General features: G+C 37.7%; 1 protein-coding gene across 1 annotated transcript; it reads left to right on the forward strand.

Moving 5' to 3' along the window:
- The first annotated feature begins 95 nt into the window (after window positions 1-95).
- LOC140156578 (organic cation transporter protein-like) lies at window positions 96-24,875 on the forward strand. Its single transcript, XM_072179517.1, has 11 exons — window positions 96-248; window positions 2,353-2,535; window positions 3,260-3,490; window positions 4,163-4,359; window positions 4,819-4,967; window positions 6,893-6,989; window positions 9,588-9,722; window positions 10,826-10,911; window positions 16,622-16,742; window positions 22,179-22,251; window positions 24,380-24,875. The coding sequence occupies exons 1-11, from the start codon at window positions 96-98 to the stop codon at window positions 24,620-24,622; spliced, it is 1,668 nt and encodes a 555-aa protein (XP_072035618.1). The 3' UTR covers window positions 24,623-24,875.
- The last annotated feature ends 1,361 nt before the right edge of the window (window positions 24,876-26,236 follow it).

The raw sequence follows: 26,236 nt of genomic DNA on the forward strand, positions 1-26,236 counted from the left end.
GTATGGTATCGCATTTTTTGAACCAGAAAGGGTCTCTTGCTTGGATTTTATTAAACATTTAGATTATCAGGTGATTCAGCTCTAATGATAAAACAATGGATGTGGATGCAATTTATCGCTATCTTGGTAATTTTGGGAGATACCAAATAATGGTATGGCTATTGTTGACGATACCAGGAACATTTCTACCAGCATGGCAGATGTTTAGTTTAGTATTTACAACAGATGAACCGCCGTTTCATTGCAAGGTAAGTTTTTAGATATGTTTTCTAAACTATCCCATGAACTACTGAACCAGTACTAGGCATGTTTGTACTGTACAATTCTGACATTTCAAAATTATTTTTAAAAGAAAATTTGGAATTTTGATCTGGTCCAGGCCCCCAAAAATGTATCAAAACTATCCCAAGAACTACTGAACCAATACTAGGCTTGTTTGTACTGTATATTTTTTAATTATTTTTTAAAGAAAATTCGGAATTTTGAACTTTTGATCTGGTCCAGGCCCCAAAAAATGTAAATCCGGCCCTAAAATAATAGTATGGCCATAATTGTTGACGATACCAGGAACTATTCTACCAGCATGTCAGATGTTTAGTTTAGTATTTACAACAGATGAACCGCCGTTTCATTGCAAGGTCATAACAATTGCATTTCTATTATTTTATTCGATAAAAAAGAAACCATTAAAATACTATGAAACTATACTGTTTAAAATAAATAAAAGAATTGAGACAGACATGTAGGCTATTATGGCCATTTCCTTGCAGGCGCGAAGCCACTAATTTAGGATTGGTGGGATCACCAAAGTATGGCCGCGAAGCAGGGGGTGTCTGAGGGGGGATGTGGCCCCCCCCCCTCAGGATTGGAAACATTTTCATAATGAAGGTCCGATTGAGACCATTTGGTGGGTCTTTTTTACACTATTTATGTACGCAATTTCGTGTGCAAAACCGAAGCGAAAACTGGCATGCACTTGGTTTTTAATCCTACAGAGGGGTGTCTGAGGGATAAAGTTTAAAAATGAAGGTCCAATTGAAACCATTGTTACATGCATGCTTTAACTGTAAAGGTGTCCAAAACAGAATAGGATTTCGGTACGATCAAGTCGTATGGAGCATGGTGGCCTAGCGGAACGGGCACTGACTCAAAATCGGAAGGTTGCGGGTTCGAGCCCCGGCGAGTCGACGCCATCGTGTTGTGCCCTTAAGTAAGGCACTTTATCTCGATTACTCCTCTCCACCCAGGTGTTTAATTAAATGGGTACCGGCATTCTTAAATGCTGGGAGGGTAACAGACTCGCTGTAGAGGAGGTGTAGCGATCCCCCTATAGCAACATTACATGGAGGTGTCTGGCCCAATCGCCAATGAAAGAGAGATGGGCACTCCGATCACTGTTTATACAGGATCGTCTCCGTTACGTTTTACGATCAAATCTCATTGCGAAACTTCACCATTCTGGAGTGGTCATGAGCGATCTTACGAAGAGAAAACAATAATTATGTTGAGTTCAATAATGAATTAAATTTCATTTGTGTAGGCCTCTGTGTTCCTCAAGGCTCAATATTGGGTGCCCTTCTTAGCCCTTCTTTTTATTATTTTTCTTAATGATATTGTATGTTCTTCGAAAGATTTGTCTTTTTTTATCGAATAGCACGAGCGAAGCGAACCTGCCGCAGCCGCGACGCCCCTCAATAATATATAATTGAAGACTGAATTAAAAAGACTAGTTTGTGTATGACGTTCTGTCAGGCAGACTAAAAATGCCAAACTGCGCAGGTCAGCAACCAATCAAGTCGCGCCTTTGCCCAGACGTCAGACGCAAACTGACTCCTTTTCTTGTCCATTAAAGCCAGACACCAGGGATAGACCGATTTTTCCCTTTTTGTACTGTAGGATGTACAGATCTGTATAGCAGATGTTGTTTATGTACATGTATTATGTGGCCCATCTGCATTCTGGACACCTTTGACATGTTTGATCACAAATTCTAGATATACCATGTTGAATAGGCTTGGAGAAATGACGCATCCTTGTCTCGCATCAATTACTACTTCAAACCATGGGCGACTGGTAGATTCTTTCTTTTAGTTCGCCAATAGGTGCTTGGTTCAGCATAATCCCTTAACTTGACCATGAGCATATTTTGCTCTCTTAAAACATTTTGGCGTTGTAGCGGCTTATGTGGCCAGTAATTACACAAGTGTTACACAAAACGTTCAGGTGCTGTAAGGAAACATAATTTAAGGAAGACTGCAAATATCTCTTCGGAAATTGAGTAATTTAGTTTTCGATAATGAGGCACAATTGGTTTTCTTCGATAAAAAAATTCCATTCTTTTGTTTTTATCAGGAAACCCCAGGGTACACACTTGATGAAAGTATTCCAGCAGACATTTCTAATGGCGACCCTGAATACGCAGAGTGTAAGATGTATGAGGTCCAGAATGGTACTATATCAGACAATAGCACTGTAGCATGCGGCAATGGATGGCAGTATGAACCGCTATATAATGAGACTACCATTGTTATGGAGGTATGTTGTATAAATCAAATTGTGTAACAATTATTAGTCCGAAAAGGGTTCAGGTTATGGTTGGGGCATTTGAAGGTTAGCACAGAACACGTGCAGGGTTACAAAGAAACAATTTTAAAATATAAATTAGTCCCAGGGCTTGAAGAATGAGGGAAAATATGGGATACATGTTGGAACTCCATTTGTAAAGAACTCAACTACTATGGGAGTCTCCGGCCTCGGGCCTGACTGCCCTGTGGCCTTGATGTTTTTTGTTGCCAGTATCAACAAATAACATCAAGGCCGCAGTGCTGGCAGGTCGAAGCCTTAGACTCACTTAGTTGAGTTCTTTACTAATGGAGTTTCAATATAGAATGGCCCCGCAGGGCAAGATAACAGGAGTAACCTTAGTGTAACATTAACCAACAGAGTGGGTACAGAAGGTGCCTTTTACACTGCTTGCAAGCGGCCCGGCAAGCGGCTTAGCCTTCGCCTTTTATAGTGCTTATAAGTGTAATGAATGTATCAGCAAACGGTCTGTAATCAGCGTGATGGGTAAAGCAAAAGAGGGTGGCATACAGGGCTTGCTAACGGTGCAGCGCAGTACGGTCGACGATGATCACCGTTAAAAAATGATATGCTGCCCTTGTTCGCTAATTCCCAAATAAAATCATGCGGAACATAAACTCAAAACGGATTCATGTCGGCATGTAGTACATAAAACTCACCAACCACTCTGTTTCAGCTGGACCTTGTGTGTCATCGTGGTTTACTCGCTGAGATGTCGCAGTCAATATTCTTCATTGGCGTCTTATGTGGCTCTATTTTTACTGGTCAGATATCAGACATCATCGGCAGGAAGAAGGTTCTTCTTGGCGCTCTTCTGTTTGAAGCAATATTTGGTACAGCTTTGGCTTTCACCCATTCCTACCCATGGCTTGTTATAATATGGTTTTGTATCGGATTTTTTGAACAAGTAAGTAAAACTAAAACCCCATGAGAACTACCTGCCGATTGGCCAAAAAGAACTTTTCATTATTAATTGGCCCAATCAGCAACATTGTTGGAATAATTTCACCACGCAAAAAAAAAGTGGGTGAATTATTTGCAAAGCTCCATTCTGATTGGTGATTAAAGTGAAGATATCATGTAATTGACCAATCAGAGGCAATGTAAGATCGGCAGGTAGTGCCCAGGGGGTTAAAATTGTGAGAAAAAAACAGGAGTAAATTGAGCAACTTTTTGCAACTATTGCTACGTTGCGTCTGGAACCACCAGACTTCATCAGGCAACTGACCCGCTGGACTGGTCATGTGATAGACGTGTCAGTCTAACGGGTCAGTTGCCTGATGAAGTCTGGTGGTTCCAGACGCAACTTAGCAATAGTTGCAAAAAGTAAGTTCCAGTATTAGATTTAATTCCAAAACTCTGTTTGAAACTACTGGATGACTAAGAACATTCACTCATTTGTATCCAAAATCGTTGGCCGACTATATACAACCAATAATACATTTAAAAACGTGCATACAAACGCACGTTTAAACGGGCGGTTCACGTGCCGCGTATGAAATATCGCAATCTCTCTATTAATTTAGCATATTCCCAAAATTCATGACAATAAGACTGTTAAATAACTAATTTATTGCAGGGTGTTGAGTTAACACAGTTCGTAATGGTCATGGAACTGTTCTCTACTGAAGCACGCCTCATAATGGGCTCATTAAACACCGTGTTCTGGGGAATTGGTGTGTCTAGTCTGGCAGGCATTGCATATGTAATACCAAACTGGCGCAAAATGCATATAGCTATTTCAGTACCATGTCTTATTTGCATACCGTATTATTGGTAAGTAAATATATCCAGTGCAGTTCTCAAACCACAAATGTTGCCTCCTTTCGCGATTAATTTATCCAACAAGTTTACCTTTGACCTTTGACCTCAGTGACCCTGTACTACACCACTATATTTAAGTTCCCATATTGCAGCAATAACTCAAGTTTGGTTGCAAGTAGATTTGAACTGTTCATGTGAGACAATTTTTTCACTTTCAGCCTTTTTTACAAGTTGACCTTCAATGACTTTTGACCGCACTATTATACATGCATTATTTTTACTATTTATCTGTCATGCTCAGTGGTGTAGAGCCATGATACTGGTCGCTACGACATTTTAGATTTTCGACATATTTTGGCCATTTTCATCAAATGTTGCCCCCCCCAAAAAAAAAAGTCACTTTGCCCCTTTTTCCACTCTGTAAAAATCCTGTAAGACACTGGTCACTCTAACACACTTTTATTATTTAAGGTTGATTTTGGAATCCGTTCGGTGGTTGGTATCAACAGGAAAACATGAAGATGCTGCAAAGACGATACGTAGAATTGCTTCCATCAACAAAAAGACAATACCAGATGAGATGCTAACACCAGATATACAAGACAAGATTGATGAAAAAGGTAGATTGGTAGAGATTTTGACGAATCAGAGGCCAGGGGCAGGGGTGTCTGGTTAGGATGAGATGAGATGCTTACACCAGATATACAAGACAAGATAGATGAAAAAGGCAGATTGGTAGAAAATTTTTCTAATCAGAGGCCAGGGGCAGGGGGTGCCTGGTTAGGATGAGATGAGATGCTTACACAAGATAAACAAGACAAGATAGATGAAAAAGGTAGATTGGTAGAGATTTTGTCTAATCAGAGGCCAGGAGCAGGCGGTGCTTGGTTAGGATGAGATGAGATTTTGGAATCTGTTCGGTGGTTGGTATCAACAGGAAAACATGAAGATGCTGCAAAGACGATACGTAGAATTGCTTCTATCAACAATAAAAATTCCTTTAAAAGGAATAGGGTGGGCAAATGAAAAATTGTCAAGAGAAATGAAAGAATGAGTAAGTCAAGTTCACAATTAAAAACAGGGAAAATATGACACAACATCGATTTCCAATGGACTTACACAAAACGTATAAACAAAGTTAAAAGAGTTCTTAACTTTATACGTTTATACGTTTGTTATTCCCCATTGGAGGTTGTGTCATATTTTCCCTGATTTTAATCTGATCTATTGCTTATCCTTTGTTCTCTGCTGGTCAGTTGGAACAGATTTTCCCTGTTTTTATATTAACCCTTCACATCATAACACAAGACGTTTTATGCCATTTTATATAAAACATGGTTATAAAACTTTTGTAGATAATAGTTATGTAAAACATTTTCGTAATCATACCTTGAGTTTTTTTTTTATCATCAGATAGAAAGACTTCTGCTCATCTTCTCTGGTGAGACAACAGGGCTGGGGTATCTTTACATATCAAAGTTTAAAAATCTGTCATATCAATTTCCTCAATATGTTGTATTGCAACTTATGAGGGGAAATGTTTGATTTTACAATATTTCGATATTATTTTTTATTTTTGTAACTTTATCATGATTAACATAACTGTATTTCAAAGCGTCAAACTATATCATTATTTTGTCCCAACAAAAATAATCCAGGGAATAAAATATTCATTCATATGTTTATTTATTTTATTCAACCTGGGCCATTTCTACTGGTGCACATGCATTCTAATAATTTGTCTATAATACCTTATACAAGCATCAAAGATTTGAAAAGTAAATAGCCTATGTACACACTGAACACAATGCACATACAAGCTGTATATAAGTACATGCCAAAGCTGTCAGTATAAAATGATATATATGACCTTCACGATGCTATTAATTTAGCCCAAAGATTAGGAAAACTAGCAAAACTGGTGAACTGGTACTGTTCAAATAAAAACATCTGCAAATCTTGCTGCAATTTCCAAATAGTATTTCTATTACTTAAATAATTATTTTTGTTATTTCTTTTAATACAAACACATTACTGCCTATGACGACTTTATCGTATTACTTACATATCAAAATCAAGTAATAATTACAAAACTCGCCGTAAACTATCACCTCTGTGGGTGTTTGGGATATAACCGGCACGAATATTTTCTCAACACTGCGGCATGTGAAAAAGTAGGTCAATAGTCAGAGAATACAGGGTGGGTGCGGCACGCCGCACCCACCCAAAAAGACAATACACCAGATATACAAGACAAGATAATTGAAAAAGGTAGATTGGTAGAGATTTTGTCTAATCAGAGGCCAGGGACAGGGGTGTCTGGTTAGGATGAGATGAGATGCTTACACCAGATATACAAGACAAGATAGATGAAAAAGGTAGATTGGTAGAGATTTACATTAGAGATAACAAAAATGGTTTATACAACAAATTAGCAGTCACCTGACGATTTGTGATTAAATAGTTGAAACCTTTTTATAATAATCTATTTTAATTTGATATTCATGTGATGTATGGTCTTTTGAATTCATTTTCTTCCCATCAGATTTTGCTGATAACACAGATTCAACCAAGTATAGTGTGTTGGATTTATTTCGCACACCTAAAATACGCCAACATTCATGCATTATGTCCTTTGTGTGGTAAGTCAAAACTAATTCACTCGATTTCCTGACATTAAATTGATACTGTTTTGTTTCATTAAGGGCTGGGGTATGAACGTTTGGACAGTATTTATTGTGGGACATGAGAGCACATCAGACATATCGAATTGCATTCTGAATACGAAGAATGTCATTCAGATATCAAATAATTTTGATTTTTTTGAAATTCGCAATTTAATACTGTGATGTGCCCTCAGTAATTTATTTTGATGATTTATCTTTGTTTACAAAGTTACATGAGTTATGACATTTTGGGGGAATTCCCCTCTCAAGTTGAGCAAAACAAGTTGAATCATATCTAATTTGGAATATTTGGAAACCCCATGAGGTTGTAAAGGGAAAGTGATGTAATGGAATTCCCCTAAGGAAGTGATGTAATGAGAAAGGTTAATGTTATAAGTAAGACTTGGGAATTTCCCAGATTGAGCATAGTGTGAAGGCAGTAAATGGCCCAGAATAGAATGGGGTTTTTCCCAGGCTTGGTATATAATAAGAAAATGTAAACAATGATTCACAGTTGATAGTGTTGATCTGGGCTAGGTAGCTAAAATGCTTACAGTCCAATTCCTTCAAAGAAAGGAAATTGCAAACCAGAAATATTTTATGTAGTCAAAGTACTACTATTTGCCAGTGTTGTCCGAGAAGATCTAGAATACGTCAGAGAACGTACTTCTTCCAAGAAAGGAAATATATTCTTCTGTTGACTTGCTGAAGTCTGTTATTTTGATTCAACGCAACTGTCAAAATAAGTGGGGACAACTGCATCGCAGTCCTGCTTCCTGAAGATATTGTGTGAAAGGTGGAAATAGCACCATCCAGTTTGGAGAAAGCAGCGCAAGGAGTTTAGTATTGGAGAACGGCGCAAGGAGTAAAGTGATTTGGAGAACTGCGCAAGGAGTTTAGTATTGGAGAACAGTGCAAGGAGTTACGAATGTGTTTGGAGAACGACGCAAGGAGTTTAGTACTTGGGAGAATGTAACACCATTTTCGTATGAGGATTTTATACGCAAGGATTTATCAATGCAAGTGTACAAAGGACTTCGCTGATTGTCGCAGGACAAGTGAATAAGGATATATTACATCAGTCGTCCAGAACATTGCAAGAACTTTATGATCACCAAGAAGAAGAATGCTGGCTAAGTACTAAATAGTTAAAGAGTGATTATATTTGATTATTATGCATGTGCATTTGTTGTCATATATTGTACCAATCATAACTGGCTTTCAATTAAAGACTTAGATTTTGTAAGCTTAATCAAACAGTGTATTTGTGTTGTGCATTCGTGTGAATTTGGGTAAAAGGTGATATTGGCCTTGAGTCAAGTACGGCTCGTAACAATACACATTTTATGGCAAACCATTAAAATTGATATTTTTGATATTTAACAGTACTTGAAGTAAACTTTATAAATCTGATGATTTATACTTAAAGTGTATGTAGGTGGGATGAAAAACCGACGATCAATTGAAAATTTTGACCTTTCGTATTGAAGATATGGATTTTTCCCCAAAACACCAACAAAAATTAGGTCTTTTTGGGAAAAAAATCCATATCTTCAATATGAACGGTCAAAATTTTCAATTGACCGTCGGCTTTTCCTCCTGCTACATACACTTTAAGAATATGTCATTAGATTTATATAATTTACTTCGAGGACTGTTATATATCAAAATTTGAAAAATATCAAATTTTTATAATTTGTCATAAAATTTGTATTATATTGTGATTTTAAAACAATGAAAATTATTTGATATCAGAAAGACATGCTTCGTATTCAGAATGCAATTCGATAGGTCTGAGGTGCTCTCATGTCCCACAAAAAATACTGTCGAAACGCAATAAACGCTCATTTTAGATCCCTTAAAGCCATATGATTTAGGTGAAATTTAAAATTTGTTATATTTCACTACAAATTATGAAATAATATTTGTAATGACTCTCATGAAGGTTTTCTGTCCATTATAAGTCGTAATAAGTAGATCAAATGAAAGAAACCCCACATACTAGTTTTGATCTTGTTGGAGTGGCGCAATATGAGTGTTGGTATGCATTACAATGTATTCTACACCAGGCACAAAAAGAAACTCGTCAGTTATAGTCCTCCTTGCTCTTCAACAACCTGATAATTTGTTAATTGAACTTTGCTTTCTCATTTGACATCCTGTTCATGAAAATCAAGCAAGAATTGACCAAGATGCGCCTCCATACCCTCAAATCCCAAAATCAAAAGTTAAAATTTATCGATTCAACTGTGCCTGCCTGTTACATTGTGTGCTTTATTGATTGGTATGTGGTGTTTGTGTGCAATACAACAATGTATTTTCATTGAAAATCGTTGAAATTGCAACTTTTGATTTTGGGATTTGGGGAGTTGGAGGTGCATATCTTGATCAATTCTTGCTCGATTTTCACGAACAGGGTGTCAAATGAGAAAGCAAAGTCCAGTTAACAAAATGTATATTTGCCAAATTTTGTAATTATTTTTCTTGCATGCAGGGTTGTAAACAGTGTAGTCTACTTAGGAGTGTCACTCTATAGCGCTAAATTAGCATTCTGCTTATTTTTCTTGCACACAGGGTTGTAAACAGTGTGGTCTACTTTGGATTGTCACTCTATAGCGCCAAATTAGCAGGAAACAAATACTTCAATTTCTTTCTGCTTGGTTTGGTAGAAATTCCAGCTTTTCTTATAATTCTCTTTATCATGATGTGGTAAGTACTAACCCAGCAAACATAAAACATTTCAGAGAATAAAGTAGGTCCAAAAAATTAATCTCGGACTATATAATGGGTATGTTAAGGTTGTTAAACGTTTTAATAACATTCAAAAACGTTTTTGAAAACTTGCTGCAAAATATTCTAAAATAATGTTATTCAAGTGTTGACAAAATAATCTGCAAAAATGTTTGCGAAAAAAACTACCATTTACAACTTATTGTATGATACTGCACACAAAAAGTATCCATACACTTAAGGGCTGGGGTATGAACGTTTGGACAGTATTTATTGTGGGACATTAGAGCACATCAGACATATCGAATTGCATTCTGAATACGAAAAATGTCCTGATGATATCAAATAATTTAGATTTTTTCAAATTCGCAATGTAATACACATTTTATGGCAAATTATTAAAATTGATATTTTGATATTTAACAGTACTCGAAGTAAACTTTATAAATCTGATGATTTATACTTAAAGTGTATGTAGGTGGGATGAAAAGCCGACGACCAATTGAAAATTTTGACCTTTCGTGTTGAAGGTATGGATTTTTTTCCCAAAACAAAAAAAAAGGTTTTTTGAGGGGAAAAATCTATAACTTCAATATGAAAGGTCAAAATTTTCAATTGATCGCCGCCTTTTCCTCCCAGCTACATACACTGTAAGAATATGACATTATATTTATAAAAATTTACTTTAGGACTGTTATATATCAAAAATGTGAAAAATATCAAATTTTAATAATTTGTCATAAAATTTGTATTTCAAAAAATGAATGCAATTCGATATGACTGATGTGCTCCCATGTCCCACAAAAATACTGTTGAAACGCTCAAAACGCTCATTCCAGATCCCTTAAAACAAAAGCAATATCTTTAAAGACACTAAACCTAAGTTACCAAATAAAGTAATCAATAGACGGATCAGTTTTTTTCTGCACAACTTGACATTTGGCCGAGATGTGAATTTTAATACATTTTTAAATTCATTTTAATATCTTTATTTTAAATTTTTAAATAACGCCTAATTGAATTGAATTGAATTGAATTGAAAAAGTATAATCTCTTCTTATCTTTTCCCTCCACAATCCCAGGTGGGGAAGGCGACTGCCAATGTTTGTATTCATCATCGGTGCTGGCATTTCTTGCATAATTACAGCTTGTCTTCCAGATGAAACAGGTAAAATCTTTTCAAATGTTTAATTTTTTGGCTGCTTTCTATATACTAGCCATAGTTTGTGGATAGTATACTAAAGCAACAATCTCTGGATAGTATACTAAAGCAACAGAGGAACCGAGCAACAGAGCCCGAAAGTAGTTCGGCCACATAAAAACACTCTGCATTTGTCTCAAAAAATAACTACATACTGGTGACAAATGTTATGTATATTATAGGGGCAAGGAATCCAATTACTTCACTTAAATTTCAGTGATTAAAGAAAAGTGGTTCATTATAATGTTAAGAAATGGGGTACATTCTAGCATTCTTTTCTTATTATAAACATCGTACCGTTTGTCTTGAGTCACTGAAATTCCAGTGTAGTAGCTGGATTCCTTGCCCCTATAATAATTTTTTATACATAACTTTTGTTACCAGTGTGTTATTATTTTTTGTGAAATATGCTAAAATAGTCACAAATTTATCAAGGGTGTATCACCAGTGGCGTACCGTTGCCGCTCCTACCCGGGGGGCTGAAGAAAATCCAATTTTACCACCCCTTCCCCAACAGCCCAAAAAGGTTGAAAAAAAAAAAATTTCGGTCGTTTGAAAAAGTGAAGTGCAAAAAAAAAAGGAATTTAGGCGCTAGCGCCCTAAAGGCAACACAATTTTGATGTATAGTACACTTTTTACAAAATTTTCCGCCCTTTTTTCTTTACTTATTCTTTTTGCCGCCCCTTCGTTTTTGCCGCCCCTGCTTTTGCCGCCCCTTCTTCTTCCGCCGTCCCTTCGTTTTGGCCGCCCCCTGCTTTTACCCCGGAGGGCTGGTGCCCCAAAGCCCCCCCCCCCAAATAAATATGCGCATGACCACCTTAACTAAACAAATGTCAGGGTGGAGTCGGCCCATAAATTGCTGGCCCGTAATATTCACTTTTGTGTTAATGTTTGCGCCAGTTTATTTGCACGTTGTTTCTGATCAAAATTAGTAATTATTGTATATGGCATACGTTTGTGAAGATTATCATTCATCCAGGTAGTAAACAGTATTAATATTAAACTATAATCTAGTCAACTGGACTTACTATTTTTGAGTGGGAAATTTTCACGTCAATCCTGAACGCATCATCAGCCCTACTGATGTTGTGGCGGCAAAAGTTCATTGACCTGTGAAACGGATGTTGTAGTATCACAGGTCACCACCTTTGAGTTCAACGGTAGGAACATCACTATCCCCTACATCTCCGGACTTTCAGAGAAACTCCGTCGGATTTTTCGTGACAAAGGGGTACCGGTATCTTTCAAACCCAAGAACACTTTACGTCAAGCGCTAGTCCACCCCAAGGATAAACAACCTAAAGACAAGCAAAGCAACATCGTTTACGCGATTCAGTGTCAAGACAGTGGATGCGAAGAGCTGTACATAGGGGAGACTAAACAAACGCTTGCTAAACGCATGTACCAGAGCGTGTTTCTACAGAGCCAAATACCGTTTTGGAAACGGTATGGAACCGCTAATCACTCCTGTGGAAACAGCCTCCAACGCCTTTTTGCAACGCCTTTTCATCGCCAACGGAAACCTCGTTAGAGTAGGTTTTTGCCGTTGACGAAGCGGGTAGATTTTCTGTAGAAACAGACCGAAGCGGTAACTTGCCGATTATTGAGCAAAATCAGGCAAAATGGCTGTTAATCAACAGGTTAATCATATTAATTGGACGGACGACATGACAAAAACCTTAATAACCATGATAACAGTCTGGGCAACATAACAAGTCCAAATTATTATGTAAAGCCACGATTTCTCCGTGATACAGAATTCGGGGTTTGCTCACGGAAATTTGTAAATGCCACAAAATAGTGAAAAACTGTGTAAAATGTCAAACTTTTCTGTTGATTTTGCAAAATATAACAAAGAAAGGTGATTATTTAGCAGTAATCAACCAATTAAACAACCCATTCTAGCATTAATTCTAGCCCTACGATGCAAGATTCTGGCCATACTACAGGAAAGGTATACACTTTTAAAACATGTTTATTGGTACGATGCAAAGGGTAGAAGGACATTACATGATTAAACGGTATGAACACGCCAACGGCAAAAACCTGTCTGTGGAAACAGCAGGTTAAACGGTAAGATAACGGTAAGATAGCGTTATCCATTTAGCGGTAACTTAGCGGAGCGCCTGTAGAAACACGCTCAGACGAGCCAGCACTGGTTGCGGGGACTCCGCCGTCTATACGCATTTGGACATTACAAAGCATTCTTTTGATAACAAGGATGTGAAAATCTTGGACAGAGAAAGCAGATGGTTTGAGAGAGGGGTCAAAGAAGCGATTTACGTGAAACGGGAGGAGCCTTCACTTAACAGGGGAGGCGGCCTACGTCACAACTTGGCCGGGGCCTACAGTTCAGCGATCAGGAAGATACCTCTCAGGTTGAACTCAAAGGTGGTGACCTGTGATACTACAACATCCGTTTCACAGGTCAATGAACTTTTGCCGCCACAACATCAGTAGGGCTGATGATGCGTTCAGGATTGGACGTGAAAATTTCCCACTCAAAAATAGTAAGTCCAGTTGACTAGATTATAGTTTAATATTAATACTATTGTATATGGCGTAAATATGACAAGCCTGAGTACTAGTTACATTCATTTGCCAGGTATCGGCTATTAAAACGATATGCCAGGTGTTTTGATTGTATATACCCGGAAAGACACCCCTTTTTGGATATCGCAGCTCCAAAAGACCCCTATAGTTGACCAAAATAGAGCTCCGAAAGACCCTTGATTCTTGATTTCAAAATTTTTGTTGTGCCCCTGTCCCCCCCCCCAGTGTATATATTTCTAACTTTTTTCTTGTGGGTCATACCTTGCAGCTTTTTGAGATACATGTATGTCCATTTAAAGACCACAATGGTGGTCACTAAATAAGTAAGCAAGTAACGTACACGTCTATAGGGTGTACCTTCAATTCACCAAAAAATACCGATTTGGGAATCTTCCACTTTATTATAAAATGATTTATGATCATGATGATGAAAAAAGTCAACTACCTCGGATGTGGGGAACAAGCTAGAACCAAAACAACACTCACTGTTATCACAACAACACTCAGTATCATCACAACAACAAGTGTTATTATAACAACACCCAGTATTATCACATCAAATTTTGTGTTGAAATTCAACTCAAATGGTGGAAGACAAACCCGTCACTGATGGACAGGCCGGTGTTAATTTTCATTATATAAATTATATGAAGCTATATCATGTGTCTCAATTGTGTTTTGTTTGGAAATATTCGTACTTTGGTGTTTTAGGAAGGATGTGTAAACGACAGATAACACCAAAAAATATGAAGAAATTATTTCCAAACCGTGATCGGTCTTCAAACCACCATGCTTCTCATTTTCAAGAATGCTGGTTAACAATAAGCAGAGTATTGTCTCATTTCGTAAACAAAAGCCCACACAGAATTGTTCTCTAGCGTTCGCTTTATAATCGTTCACCCAACTGAAACTATAATACCAGCTCATTACTCCATTGTACATGTAAAGCAGAAACATATGTTGTGTGTATTTAACCAGAGAAGATATGATTTAATCAGTTGAGCTGTTTTCAATGAGTGTTATCTTGGTTTAATAGCTTTTAATGGGGTTTAAGTCCTACAAAGGTTGTGGTGAATTCTACTGTAGACATGACTGCATCATGTATTGTTTATCCATTTGGGAAAGAATGTGTTTGGATTGGAAAAATTGTGAAAAAGATGAAGTTTCATCTGCATTCAAGGTGAATGAGTTTATCATAAGACTTAATTTTTCTGACCCCTTCTTCCGTCGACCGTATGGTCCTATTAGCAATGTTAGAAATGGCCCCTTGGGCTACAGAGCACTTCCAACAATGCATTTCTTCCATTTCAATTTTCTGTACTCATTTGTGGTTTAAATTTAGAACAACATGGGTCGATAGTGACAAAGTGTATACTTCACATATCAAGATCAAAATATGGCTATTTTATGACTATCGATCTATGTTGAGCCCGTCTATTCTCAAAATGAAAACAAAGGGATGCATGAACAAAGTAACGGGAGTGTCATTTAATGAGGTGATGAATCATGTTGCATGGAATTCTGGGAAGGGAAAGATAACTCAACTTGAGCAGGTGAAAATCATTGCAGTGCTGCTCATATCTAGGGACAGGTAAATGGCGAGTTAAGAATGGGCGAGTTAGATGAAAAGCGAGTTAGATTGACGAGTTACCCCCTGCGGAGATTAAAGAGTGACCCCTGCTGAGAATACGACAAGTCCCATCGGCGAGTTAAGATTTACAACAAGTCCTGCCGGCGAGTTACGACAAGTCCCATAAGCGAGTTAAGATTTTTACGGCAAGTCCCACCGACGAGTTACGACAAGTCCCATTGGCGACTTGATGGTGTTGTCGTAACTCGCTTGCAGGACTTGATGGTGTTGTCGTAACTCGCTTGCATGACTTGACGTTGTTGTTGTAACTTGCCGGTGGAACTTGTTGGTGTTGTCGTAACTCGCCTTTAGCTTACTTCGTGGGGGGTAATTGACAAAAAACCTAATCTCTGTGGGGGGTAACTCGCTTTTCTTTAACTCGCCTTAACTCGCCTAGTTACAGCTCCCTCATATCTACCCTGTAAGCACGCAGAGCCTGTGATTTTTTGGTTACCAAAGTCACAACTTAGACGAATCCAGACTTCAAAATAAATCCTTCCTTGCTTGTTGTTGATTTGACTAGGATCCACAACATGCTCATCTATCAGGGGCACAGTTCTTTAATCCTAATACATTTGTACATTCATAGAATGACCGAAAATTTGGGTACACAAACTCATATTCTCCAACTTGAGATGACTTTTGCACTCTGATTGTTTAATTGAGGTTATTGAACTATGTCATTGGGATGAGGCCATTGTGGTCCATAGTGTTGCAAGTGTCACGAAAAGTGGACCGATATAACGTTAAAACCTCATGTGTCAATATTACAATTGAGCTCGGACCTGTTAAAATTTCTGAGGGCCTGTAGATTTTCTTACCTATGGGCCCTTTGGATATATGTTGGCTTATTTGTACACTGATTACAAGATTCTTTATGCCATGGCATGGGTGTGGCGACCACTACCATAAAACCTCGTCTACAAGCATAGTGCTACTGAAGAAATGAATGAATGGAAATGATACTGGATATTTTAAATCTTCTTTTTCGTACAGTGGGTTGAAGTTTGGCACAAGCTGAGTAATGAATTAAGAAGCTCAACAAATATGCAGACTTTCAAGCAAAGATTCAAGTCCTAAAAGTTTGTGCATATACTTGTAGCTGATGTGTTCTTATTTGAAAATTGTATGTATTTTTGTATTTTAAATTTGTATCTACTAGTTGTATATACTATATAAATTGTATGTTGATAATTGTTGCTTTTAAATTATTGTATATATGTGTAGCAGGGTAGAGCTATTTGGCAGAATTGGGCTACCCTGGATAAATATGATTAAAATAAATAAGAAAGCTAAATTAATACAGGTGCCATTATGGAATTTGAGCAAATAAAGCCACAATTGTTTCTTACTTGAAATTTAGTTTAATTTTATTTAAAAAATCAGTTTATAAAAAGTATTTCAGTTTGCAGAGTCATTTCACTGAAATTAATTATTATCAAACAATAGGTCTATAATCTAATAACAAATATTCTGCAACTTTTTTAATTCCAGCATCAGGAACAGACCTCTCTATGGCCATTATTGCTACTGCTGCTATTGGTAAATTTTGTATCAGTAGTAGCTTTGGAATAGCCTGGTTGTATGCAACAGAAATATTTCCTACTGTAATCAGGTAAGACATGAATACCTACCCACAATGCAATATGTTTTGGAATAGCCTGGTTGTATGCAACAGAAATATTTCCTACTGTAATCAGGTAAGACATGAATACCTACCCACAATGCAATATGTTTTGGAATAGCCTGGTTGTATGCAACAGAAATATTTCCTACTATAATCAGGTAAGACATGAATACCTACCCACAATGCACTATGTTTTGGAATAGCCTGGTTGCATGCAACAGAAATATTTCCTACTGTAATCAGGTAAGACATGAATACCTACCCACAATGCAATATGTTTTGGAATAGCCTGGTTGTATGCAACAGAAATATTTCCTACTATAATCAGGTAAGACATGAATACCTACCCACAATGCAATGTTTTGGAATAGCTTGGTTGTATGCAACAGAAATATTTCCTACTATAATCAGGTAATACATGAATACCTACCCACAATGCAATATGTTTAGGAATAGCTTGGTTGTATGCAACAGAAATATTTCCTACTATAATCAGGTAAGACATGAATACCTACCCACAATGCAATATGTTTTGGAATAGCTTGGTTGTATGCAACAGAAATATTTCCTACTATAATCAGGTAAGACATGAATACCTACCCACAATGCAATATGTTTTGGAATAGCTTGGTTGTATGCAACAGAAACATTTCCTACTGTAATCAGGTAAGACATGAATACCTACCCACAATGCAATATGTTTTGGAATAGCTTGGTTGTATGCAACAGAAATATTTCCTACTGTAATCAGGTAAGACATGAATACCTACCCATAATGCACTATGTTTTGGAATAGCCTGGTTGTATGCAACAGAAATATTTCCTACTATAATCAGGTAAGACATGAATACCTACCCACAATGCAATATGTTTTGGAATAGCTTGGTTGTATGCAACAGAAATATTTCCTACTATAATCAGGTAAGACATGAATACCTACCCACAATGCAATATGTTTTGGAATAGCTTGGTTGTATGCAACAGAAATATTTCCTACTATAATCAGGTAAGACATGAATACCTACCCACAATGCAATATGTTTTGGAATAGCTTGGTTGTATGCAACAGAAATATTTCCTACTATAATCAGGTAAGACATGAATACCTACCCACAATGCAATATGTTTTGGAATAGCTTGGTTGTATGCAACAGAAATATTTCCTACTGTAATCAGGTAAGACATGAATACCTACCCACAATGCAATATGTTTTGGAATAGCTTGGTTGTAGGCAACAGAAATATTTCCTACTATAATCAGGTAAGACATGAATACCTACCCACAATGCAATATGTTTTGGAATAGCTTGGTTGTATGCAACAGAAATATTTCCTACTGTAATCAGGTAAGACATGAATACCTACCCACAATGCAATATGTTTTGGAATAGCTTGGTTGTATGCAACAGAAATATTTCCTACTGTAATCAGGTAAGACATGAATACCTACCCACAATGCAATATGTTTTGGAATAGCCTGGTTGTATGCAAAAGAAATATTTCCTACTGTTATTACATAAGACATTCTTTACAGCTACTTTTTCAAATTCCAAGGAAGAATACCTTCCCAGGAAATTTGGTGAAATTTGACCTGAACAACACCCTGTATTAACTGGCACACAAAATGCAAAATGTGTAAATTAAATTTGGTCAGGAAGTTAGTGCTTGGAGCAATAGGGGACGCACCATTAGATATTATCGGGGGCTAGGGAGTTAGGGTCAGGCAGATTTGTTTTTGTTTTTTCCGCCGGAATGTTTTTGTTTGTTTGTTTGTTTGTTTGTTTTTTGCTGCCTTTGGGGAAAGTGGCGGCGAAGTTGTCTTTTTGTTTTCAAGTCATCTTATCATACTGCAGTTACTGTCCGTTTTCCTATACACAATACACAGTGCTCTCACCATTGACGCGTGACCTCTACAAATGATGTATGTTGGAAGAATGGGCACTTGCCTAGTTAACATCACTGTGTGAAAAATAACCAGCCAATATTTAACTTATTCTCCAAACTTCTAGCAAATATATTTCTCTAACATGACCTAAAATTACAGCTAGGTTAGATGTTCAGAAATAGTCGCACTTTTGTAAAATATGAGTGAGGGCAATTAGGCATAGCTAGCCAACTCCCGTGTTAATTGAATGGAGATTTGACCGAAAATATTGGTATCGGACCGCTCACTTCTGAAGGATGCCACAAAAAACGGTACAAGCTACATTTAAACTATTCTCTGGCAATCATCATGATGAGTTTCTTATATAGTATGCGAAATTGGGTACTGTAGGTGATTGACAAAGGGTCGCACTTTTGTGTTTTAGGAAGGATATGTAAACGACAGATAACACCAAAAATATGAAGAAATTATTTCCAAACCGTGTTAAGTCAACAATCATTATGTTGCTCATTTTCAAGAATGCTGGTTAACAAAAAGCAGGCCATTGTCTCATTTCGTGAACAAAGGTCTACATACCATTGTTTCCTATGCGTTTCCTTTATAATCGGTTACCCAACTGAAGCTGTATTATAGCAGCTCATTGCTATATCGCATATATAAAACAGACACATGTGCACAGCCAGAGAAGATCCGATTTAATCAGTTGAGCTGTTTCAATGAGTGTTATCTTGGTTTAATAGCTTTTAATGGGGTTTAAGTCCTGCAAAGGTCGAGGTGAATTCTACTGTAGACATGACTGCATCATGTTTATAAGAGCGTGTTTCTACAGAGCCAAATACCGTTTTGGAAACGGTATGGAACCGCTAATCACTCCTGTGGAAACAGCCTCCAACGCCTTTTTGCAACGCCTTTTCGCCGCCAACGGAAACCTCGTTAGAGTAGGTTTTTGCCGTTGACGAAGCGGTAGAATTTTCTGTAGAAACAGACCGAAGCGGTAACTTGCCGATTATTGAGCAAAATCAGGCAAAATGGCTGTTAATCAACAGGTTAATCATATTAATTGGACGGACGACATGACAAAAACCTTAATAACCATGATAACAGTCTGGGCAACATAACAAGTCCAAATTATTATGTAAAGCCACGATTTCTCCGTGATACAGAATTCAGGGTTTGCCCACGGAAATTTGTAAATGCCACAAAATAGTGAAAAACTGTGTAAAATGTCAAACTTTTCTGTTGATTTTGCAAAATATAACAAAGAAAGGTGATTATTTAGCAGTAATCAACCAATTAAACAACCCATTCTAGCATTAATTCTAGCCCTACGATGCAAGATTCTGGCCATACTACAGGAAAGGTATACACTTTTAAAACATGTTTATTGGTACGATGCAAAGGGTAGAAGGACATTACATGATTAAAGCGGTATGAACATAGCGGCAAAAACCTGTCTGTGGAAACAGCAGGTTAAACGGTAAGATAACGGTAAGATAGCGTTATCCATTTAGCGGTAACTTAGCGGAGCGCCTGTAGAAACACGCTCTAAGGCAACATTGCAAACTGTGTGTGATTCACTTGCATTTGTAAAGTTTGTAATTTAGTAAGTTTAGTAAGCTGGCAATTCAAACTCACCCTTGGATATCTGTGGGTATATATCACCATAATAGTTTGAGGACAAATAAATCAGGCAAAATTGGGTTGCTTGTGAAAACAGTTTGGGAACCAGACACAGACTTTAAGGTACATATTTCGAGGTGCATAACAAACACCAAATTGGTGTCATATGACCTTTGACATGCATGCATTCTTTTGTCGAGAGTGACATGGTCTTTCAATTCGTGCCGAGTGTCCTTGGCAGACTTGACTATGCTTCAGTGGTCATGAAAGGATTCAATAGATACTGCCCCAATAATCCCAAGCTATTGTCTGAAACTGCACCTCGGAAGATGTATGGTAAGAACTAAGTCCTCAAATGATAGTCATATAACCAGGGATGCAAATTGTGCGGGAGCGGGGAGCACCGCTCCTAGGAAATGACAGCCAAAATTGAGGAAATGATACCTTGAGAAGACAAAAGAAAGGGAAGGGAAAAGAGGAAGGGTGAAGAAGAAGAGAGGAAGAAAAAAAAGAGGAAAGAAGAAGAAGATGAGGCGGCGGAGGAGTGAGGCAGAAGAAGACGAAGAGGGAAACATATCTCAGCAAAGATAACAAGTTAGGTGAGGGTTGTGAGGCAGTGAAGCTACTGAATGGAAGAGAGGAAATCTCAAGACACTGGTTGTGTAAAATTGTGAGGAATTCATATGATTGTTCAAGAAATAAGCCCGGAAATAAGAACCTTAAAAGAGGAAGGTGTTTGTGTTATAATATGGAAATGGGTAACAATGCATATTTGAGGAAATTTACAATTCATCTCCAGAGGAGGTATTCAATGTGTATAATTTAACAAGAAAAAAGGAGTTGGGTGAATGCAGGTGGAAATACAACACATATCTGAGGACATGTACAGAGGTGACAATGAGGATGTTATGGAAAAGTCATATAAAAGGAAATTCAGTGTATCAATACTGAGAAATCAGAAGCGCCAGTGAGGGAGGCCGACCTGGACTGAAGAGTGGTGACAAAACACAATACTACATACCCAATATACCATGACTTTGTCAACAAGTTTATCAAATTAATATCAGATGTGGTTTCTGACATCAGATTTGGGAAGAAGTTTGAAATAGTACTTGAAGCAATGCCCTGCAGGGGGTGGGCATGATAAAAAAATAAAAGAGAAAATTGAGGGGCAAAGGAAAACTGGAAAAGGAGCCTGTGTCCCATCAAAATTCACCGAATCATGGGCCAAACTATAGTGTAAAATACCAAATTAAAAGGCTTACGCTTTTAATTTCTAATAAAGCTTTTTTTTGGAAGTTCAAAGACTTAAAATAGAGTCTCTCTAAACAACATGCTATGTTAATATTCTCATCTTTCGAAGTGCAGAATAAAGCTATTTTATGTCTGGAATGATTGAGGAAATCTTGAGCCTAAAACCTTGCTCCTGAGGAAGAAATCACAATTTGCATCCCTGCATATAACGACCAAAAGATAAATGACTGACTATCATTGAGGACTGAGTTCCGCAGTCTATTTGGGAACCACTGGATTAGTTATATACTGCCTGTGTTTCTAAAGTGACATAATATTAAATAGACAAATACTAGGAAATTAAATTTTCTTCCACATTACCAACATGACCAATGGAAGCTGTAATAGTTGACCTTGGCATATGTATGAGCAGTGTTGCATGATGGGATTGCTTGTTTACTTTTAAGCAAATGTTCTCATTCTTGTCCCCCCCCCACTGTCTTGAATTGTTAAGTGACTATTAATTAGAAACATTAAAGTCTATAGCTCTGTATGCGAAACCATTTTTAAAAAATGGTATTAAATTTATAACTCTATATGATGATATTGCCATAAAAATCTTCATGGACACAAATAAATATCCTCTAGAGACTAATTACGGTTTTAATTCATTTTATATTTCACAGGAATGTTGGATTTGGTGCTTGCTCCTTCTTTGCACGAGTAGGCAGTATATTGGCACCATTCGTCATATATCTTGTAAGTAGAATAAACTTTACCTGTGGACATTTTTTTCTTTCTTAGTGTAGCACTATATAGGGCATTTTGACCATGGCAATCCATTTAAAACACTCTATCAGGGAAATGCTAAAGCCCAGTGACCACTCCCAATTTTCCCCCAAGTGGCACAGTCACTGGGTTTTAGCGGTTCTCTGGGTAATTTAAATGTGTTTTAAAGGCCGTATGATATCTTTAGGTCTCTTCAATAATTATATATGGCGTATAATTTGCTTTATAATGGCATGTTCCAGCTATGGTGACACCTTGTAATTTAATGCTGGACAAATTCCATTAACTGTCAGAGGAGGTTTGTGTGTGTGAATGCAATAGAGCCCTGCAGGGGGCTCACTCGCATACTAAAATGGTACCCATACTTCTCACAGCATCTCAAAATTCGACTCCAATGGCAAATTCAATACCCCTTATTGGCGTAAGATATTAAAAATTTTACCCCCTAAATGGCAGAAGACACTAAAACGGACCCCTAAATGGCATAATGTGTAACATTGTGTAATGACAATTTTCTCACTTAATATGAGTACTAATAAAGAGAATACACTGGAACTACATCGATTCATTTTCTTTGTTTTGGTTTATTACTTGTGTACCTGAGTACCATCTCCAGATCAGATGATGAACACTCCGTGAATAAAGTGACCCTTAACATCAAAGAAAGGTTGAAATTACAACCTACACGTTCATGATTACCGTTAAAAAGTACCCCTTTTCCAGACATCGTCGACGCCTGCAGATCAAATTTCGACCCTTTTATCAATGTCACGTGACAAGATGCATACCAAATAATATCCAAAGTGAACCCCTGGAATTGAGCAAATAAATCTGCAATCAATACATCAATTGATTGGCTAGGAATTGAATTGGGCAAATATGGTTGTTACCTAGCTGGGGTTTACACCCCCAGCTAGGTATTCTAATGCTATCCGATTCTGCTTCTTTCTGGCAACAAAACTTCAAAATGCTTCTCCTCCTACATGTTACGCCCTACAATTACGTAACTTACACACATGTATCGGCTATATCCAGTACCCATAAGGTGTAAACGAAAGGTCAAAGGTCATTAAAGGGGCATTTCCGGTATATAACCAAATACCTTCAAAATGCTTCTTCTGCCACATATTATATAGCACAATGACATCACTTGCACATGCATCGGCTATACCCAGTGCTCATAACTTGTTCACAGAATTGGGGTCAAAGGTCATTAAAGGGGTATTTCTGGTATTTAACCAAATACCTTCAAAATGCTTCTTCTACCACATATTACATAGCATAATGACGCGTCACTTGCACATATGCATCGGCTTTACCCAGTTACCCATAACTCGTACACAGAATTGGGGTCAAAGGTCATTAAGGGGGTAAAATCTTACAATTGTATTATCTGGACATCTGTAAGGGGTATGGGGCTCAAACTTGGTGACAACAAATCTCGTGACCAGGGGAACATTTTGCAGGGGTCAGGTCAAAGGTTATGCAGAGGTCAAATTTTAGAAATGCAATTTCTGGACATCCGATAGTGGTACAGAGCTCAAACTCTGTGACAACAAACTTAATAACCATGGGAATATGTTGGAACACATTGCAGGGGTCAGGTCAAAGGTCATCTGGGGTCAAATCTTAAAATTCAAGTGACAACAAATCTCATGACCAGTCGAATATTTTGCAGGGGTCAGGTCAAAGGTCATGCAGAGGTCAAATTTTAGAAATGCATTTTCTGGACATCTGTAATGGTACAGGGCTCAAACTTAGTGACAACAAACTTAATGATCATGGGAACATTTTGCAGGGTTCAGGTCAAAGGTTATCTTGGGTCAAATCTTAGAATTTTATTTTCTGGACATCTGTAAGAGGTACGAGGCTCAAACTCGGTGACAACAAACCTCATGACCACATGAACATTTTTGGAACATTTTGCAGGGTCAGATACCTCCAAGATACCAACATGCCCAGCTAGGTTTGTGGTCTATGACCACCATTTGCCACTAGTTTCTATTTATGGTTCATCCATACTAGGAGGCATATTTGGTGCAATGTCACTAATAGCTGCCATGTGAATATTTACTGTTATTTCTATTTGCATCCATAGGAGGACACCAGTCACTATCTTCCCTTGGGCATATTTGGTGTGATGTCACTAATAGCTGCCGTGTTAGGTCTCTGGCTTCCTGAGACAAGAAACCGAGCACTACCAGAGACTATTGAGGATGGGGAAAACCTACACAATGCACCTATGCTATCTGATGTACAAAAACCTGCTGAAGCAAAGAGTCCTGATCAACTTGGTGGTTATGAGCACTTGGAAGCTAATGATAGGGAAGCCACTGTATGATATGGCTAACAGGACCGGAGACTATTCAGGATGGGGAATGCACCTATGAAAACTATGATATCTGATGTACAAAAACCTGCTGAAGCAAAGAGTCTAGACCAACTTGGTGGTTATGAGCACTTGGAAGCTAATGAAAAGGAAGGCACTGTATGATATGGCAACATGCCCGGGGGTCTCAAGGATTTCTGGGTTCCCATGCTAGATCTGGGGTTCCTGGAGGTAACCACTATCGAGACTAGTTTTAAGTGAGAATATACCCCTAGCGGGACAAGATTGCTAAACATATACCCTTCTAGTGGGAACAGATTTCTATAAAAACATACCCATAACAGGTCTAGTTTTCACCGAGAGTTTCGGTGAAAGTCGCCCTAAGAAGACCAAGTGCACAAATATGTTATTATTGTACCAGAAATGACATTTGAAAGTCAAAAAGTTGCATTTTGTGTTATTTTTTTACCAACTATTACAAAACAAATAAGATATGTGGGCATGTATTAATGTAAGCAGTAAATTTGATACCCCTTTGGAGATTTAAAAAGAGGTAACTTGAGGTTATGAATTTGTATCAAAATATACTTATTTTCTCTGCCTGATATACTGATCGATTCCATTGTAATATTGCTATATTTCAATTTTTTTTATGTTATTGTTTTGTTAGTTTTTATGAGGATAGGAGTAATGAATAAAATCAAATTGAATTGCAAATATTATAGCACATTAAGCTACTTGCACGGTTCCGCCATTATGCACTATGTGCGGGAGAGCCTCGAACTGGCAGCATACATGAATGGGAATTGAACTAGTCATAACGTTCTGTGTAAGGTTACATAATTATTCTTCCTTTCATGTATGCTGCCAGTTCGAGGCTCTCCCCGCACATAGTGCATAATGGCGGAACCGTGCAAGTAGCGAATAGGGGCTTCTTGTTGCTCTCAAGTAGTTTATTGTACCGGGTATTACTATTACCATAAAAACTCGATAGTTATATATAGCATATGAGCTTACTATCGAGCGCTTTTAAAAATGCAAACATGAAGAGCCATCCACAAAAGTTTAAAGGGTTTTGAACAAATCATTGATACATATAGTTATATACGAACAAGTAAACCTACAAATTTGTGTCTCAACTCCATTAGCTCAGTTGGTAAAGCGCCGGACTATGGTATAATTTCATGTTTTCAAAAGTGCTTGATAGTATGCACATAATTATGCTAACTATCAAGTTTTTACTACATTCAGAATGAGATGCATTATTTGCTCTAAACAAGTTATTTGAACTGTAACCCTTTATCAGCAAATTACTGTAGCGGTGTCTGTCTGCTCTGTCTAGGTCACACGATGCTACGCAGCTTCACCAGCGAATGAGGTACCAATGTGATAATGACGTCAGTCGCGGATCCAGGATTTTTGAAAAGGGGGGGGGCACAAACTTAGAATCATTGGTGCGGCAGCAGCGTACGTCGCGCTTGGGCGACGCAAGGGGGTGTCTGAGGGGGGATGTGCCCCCTGAGAAGTGAGAAACTTTTGCAAAATGAAGACCTAATTGAAGCTATTTGGTGGATCATTTCGGCACTATTATTGTGTACAATTTTAATTTGAAAATTTGCGAAATGA

This window comes from Amphiura filiformis, chromosome 7 (assembly GCF_039555335.1).
Source record: "Amphiura filiformis chromosome 7, Afil_fr2py, whole genome shotgun sequence".
NCBI lineage: Eukaryota > Metazoa > Echinodermata > Ophiuroidea > Amphilepidida > Amphiuridae > Amphiura > Amphiura filiformis.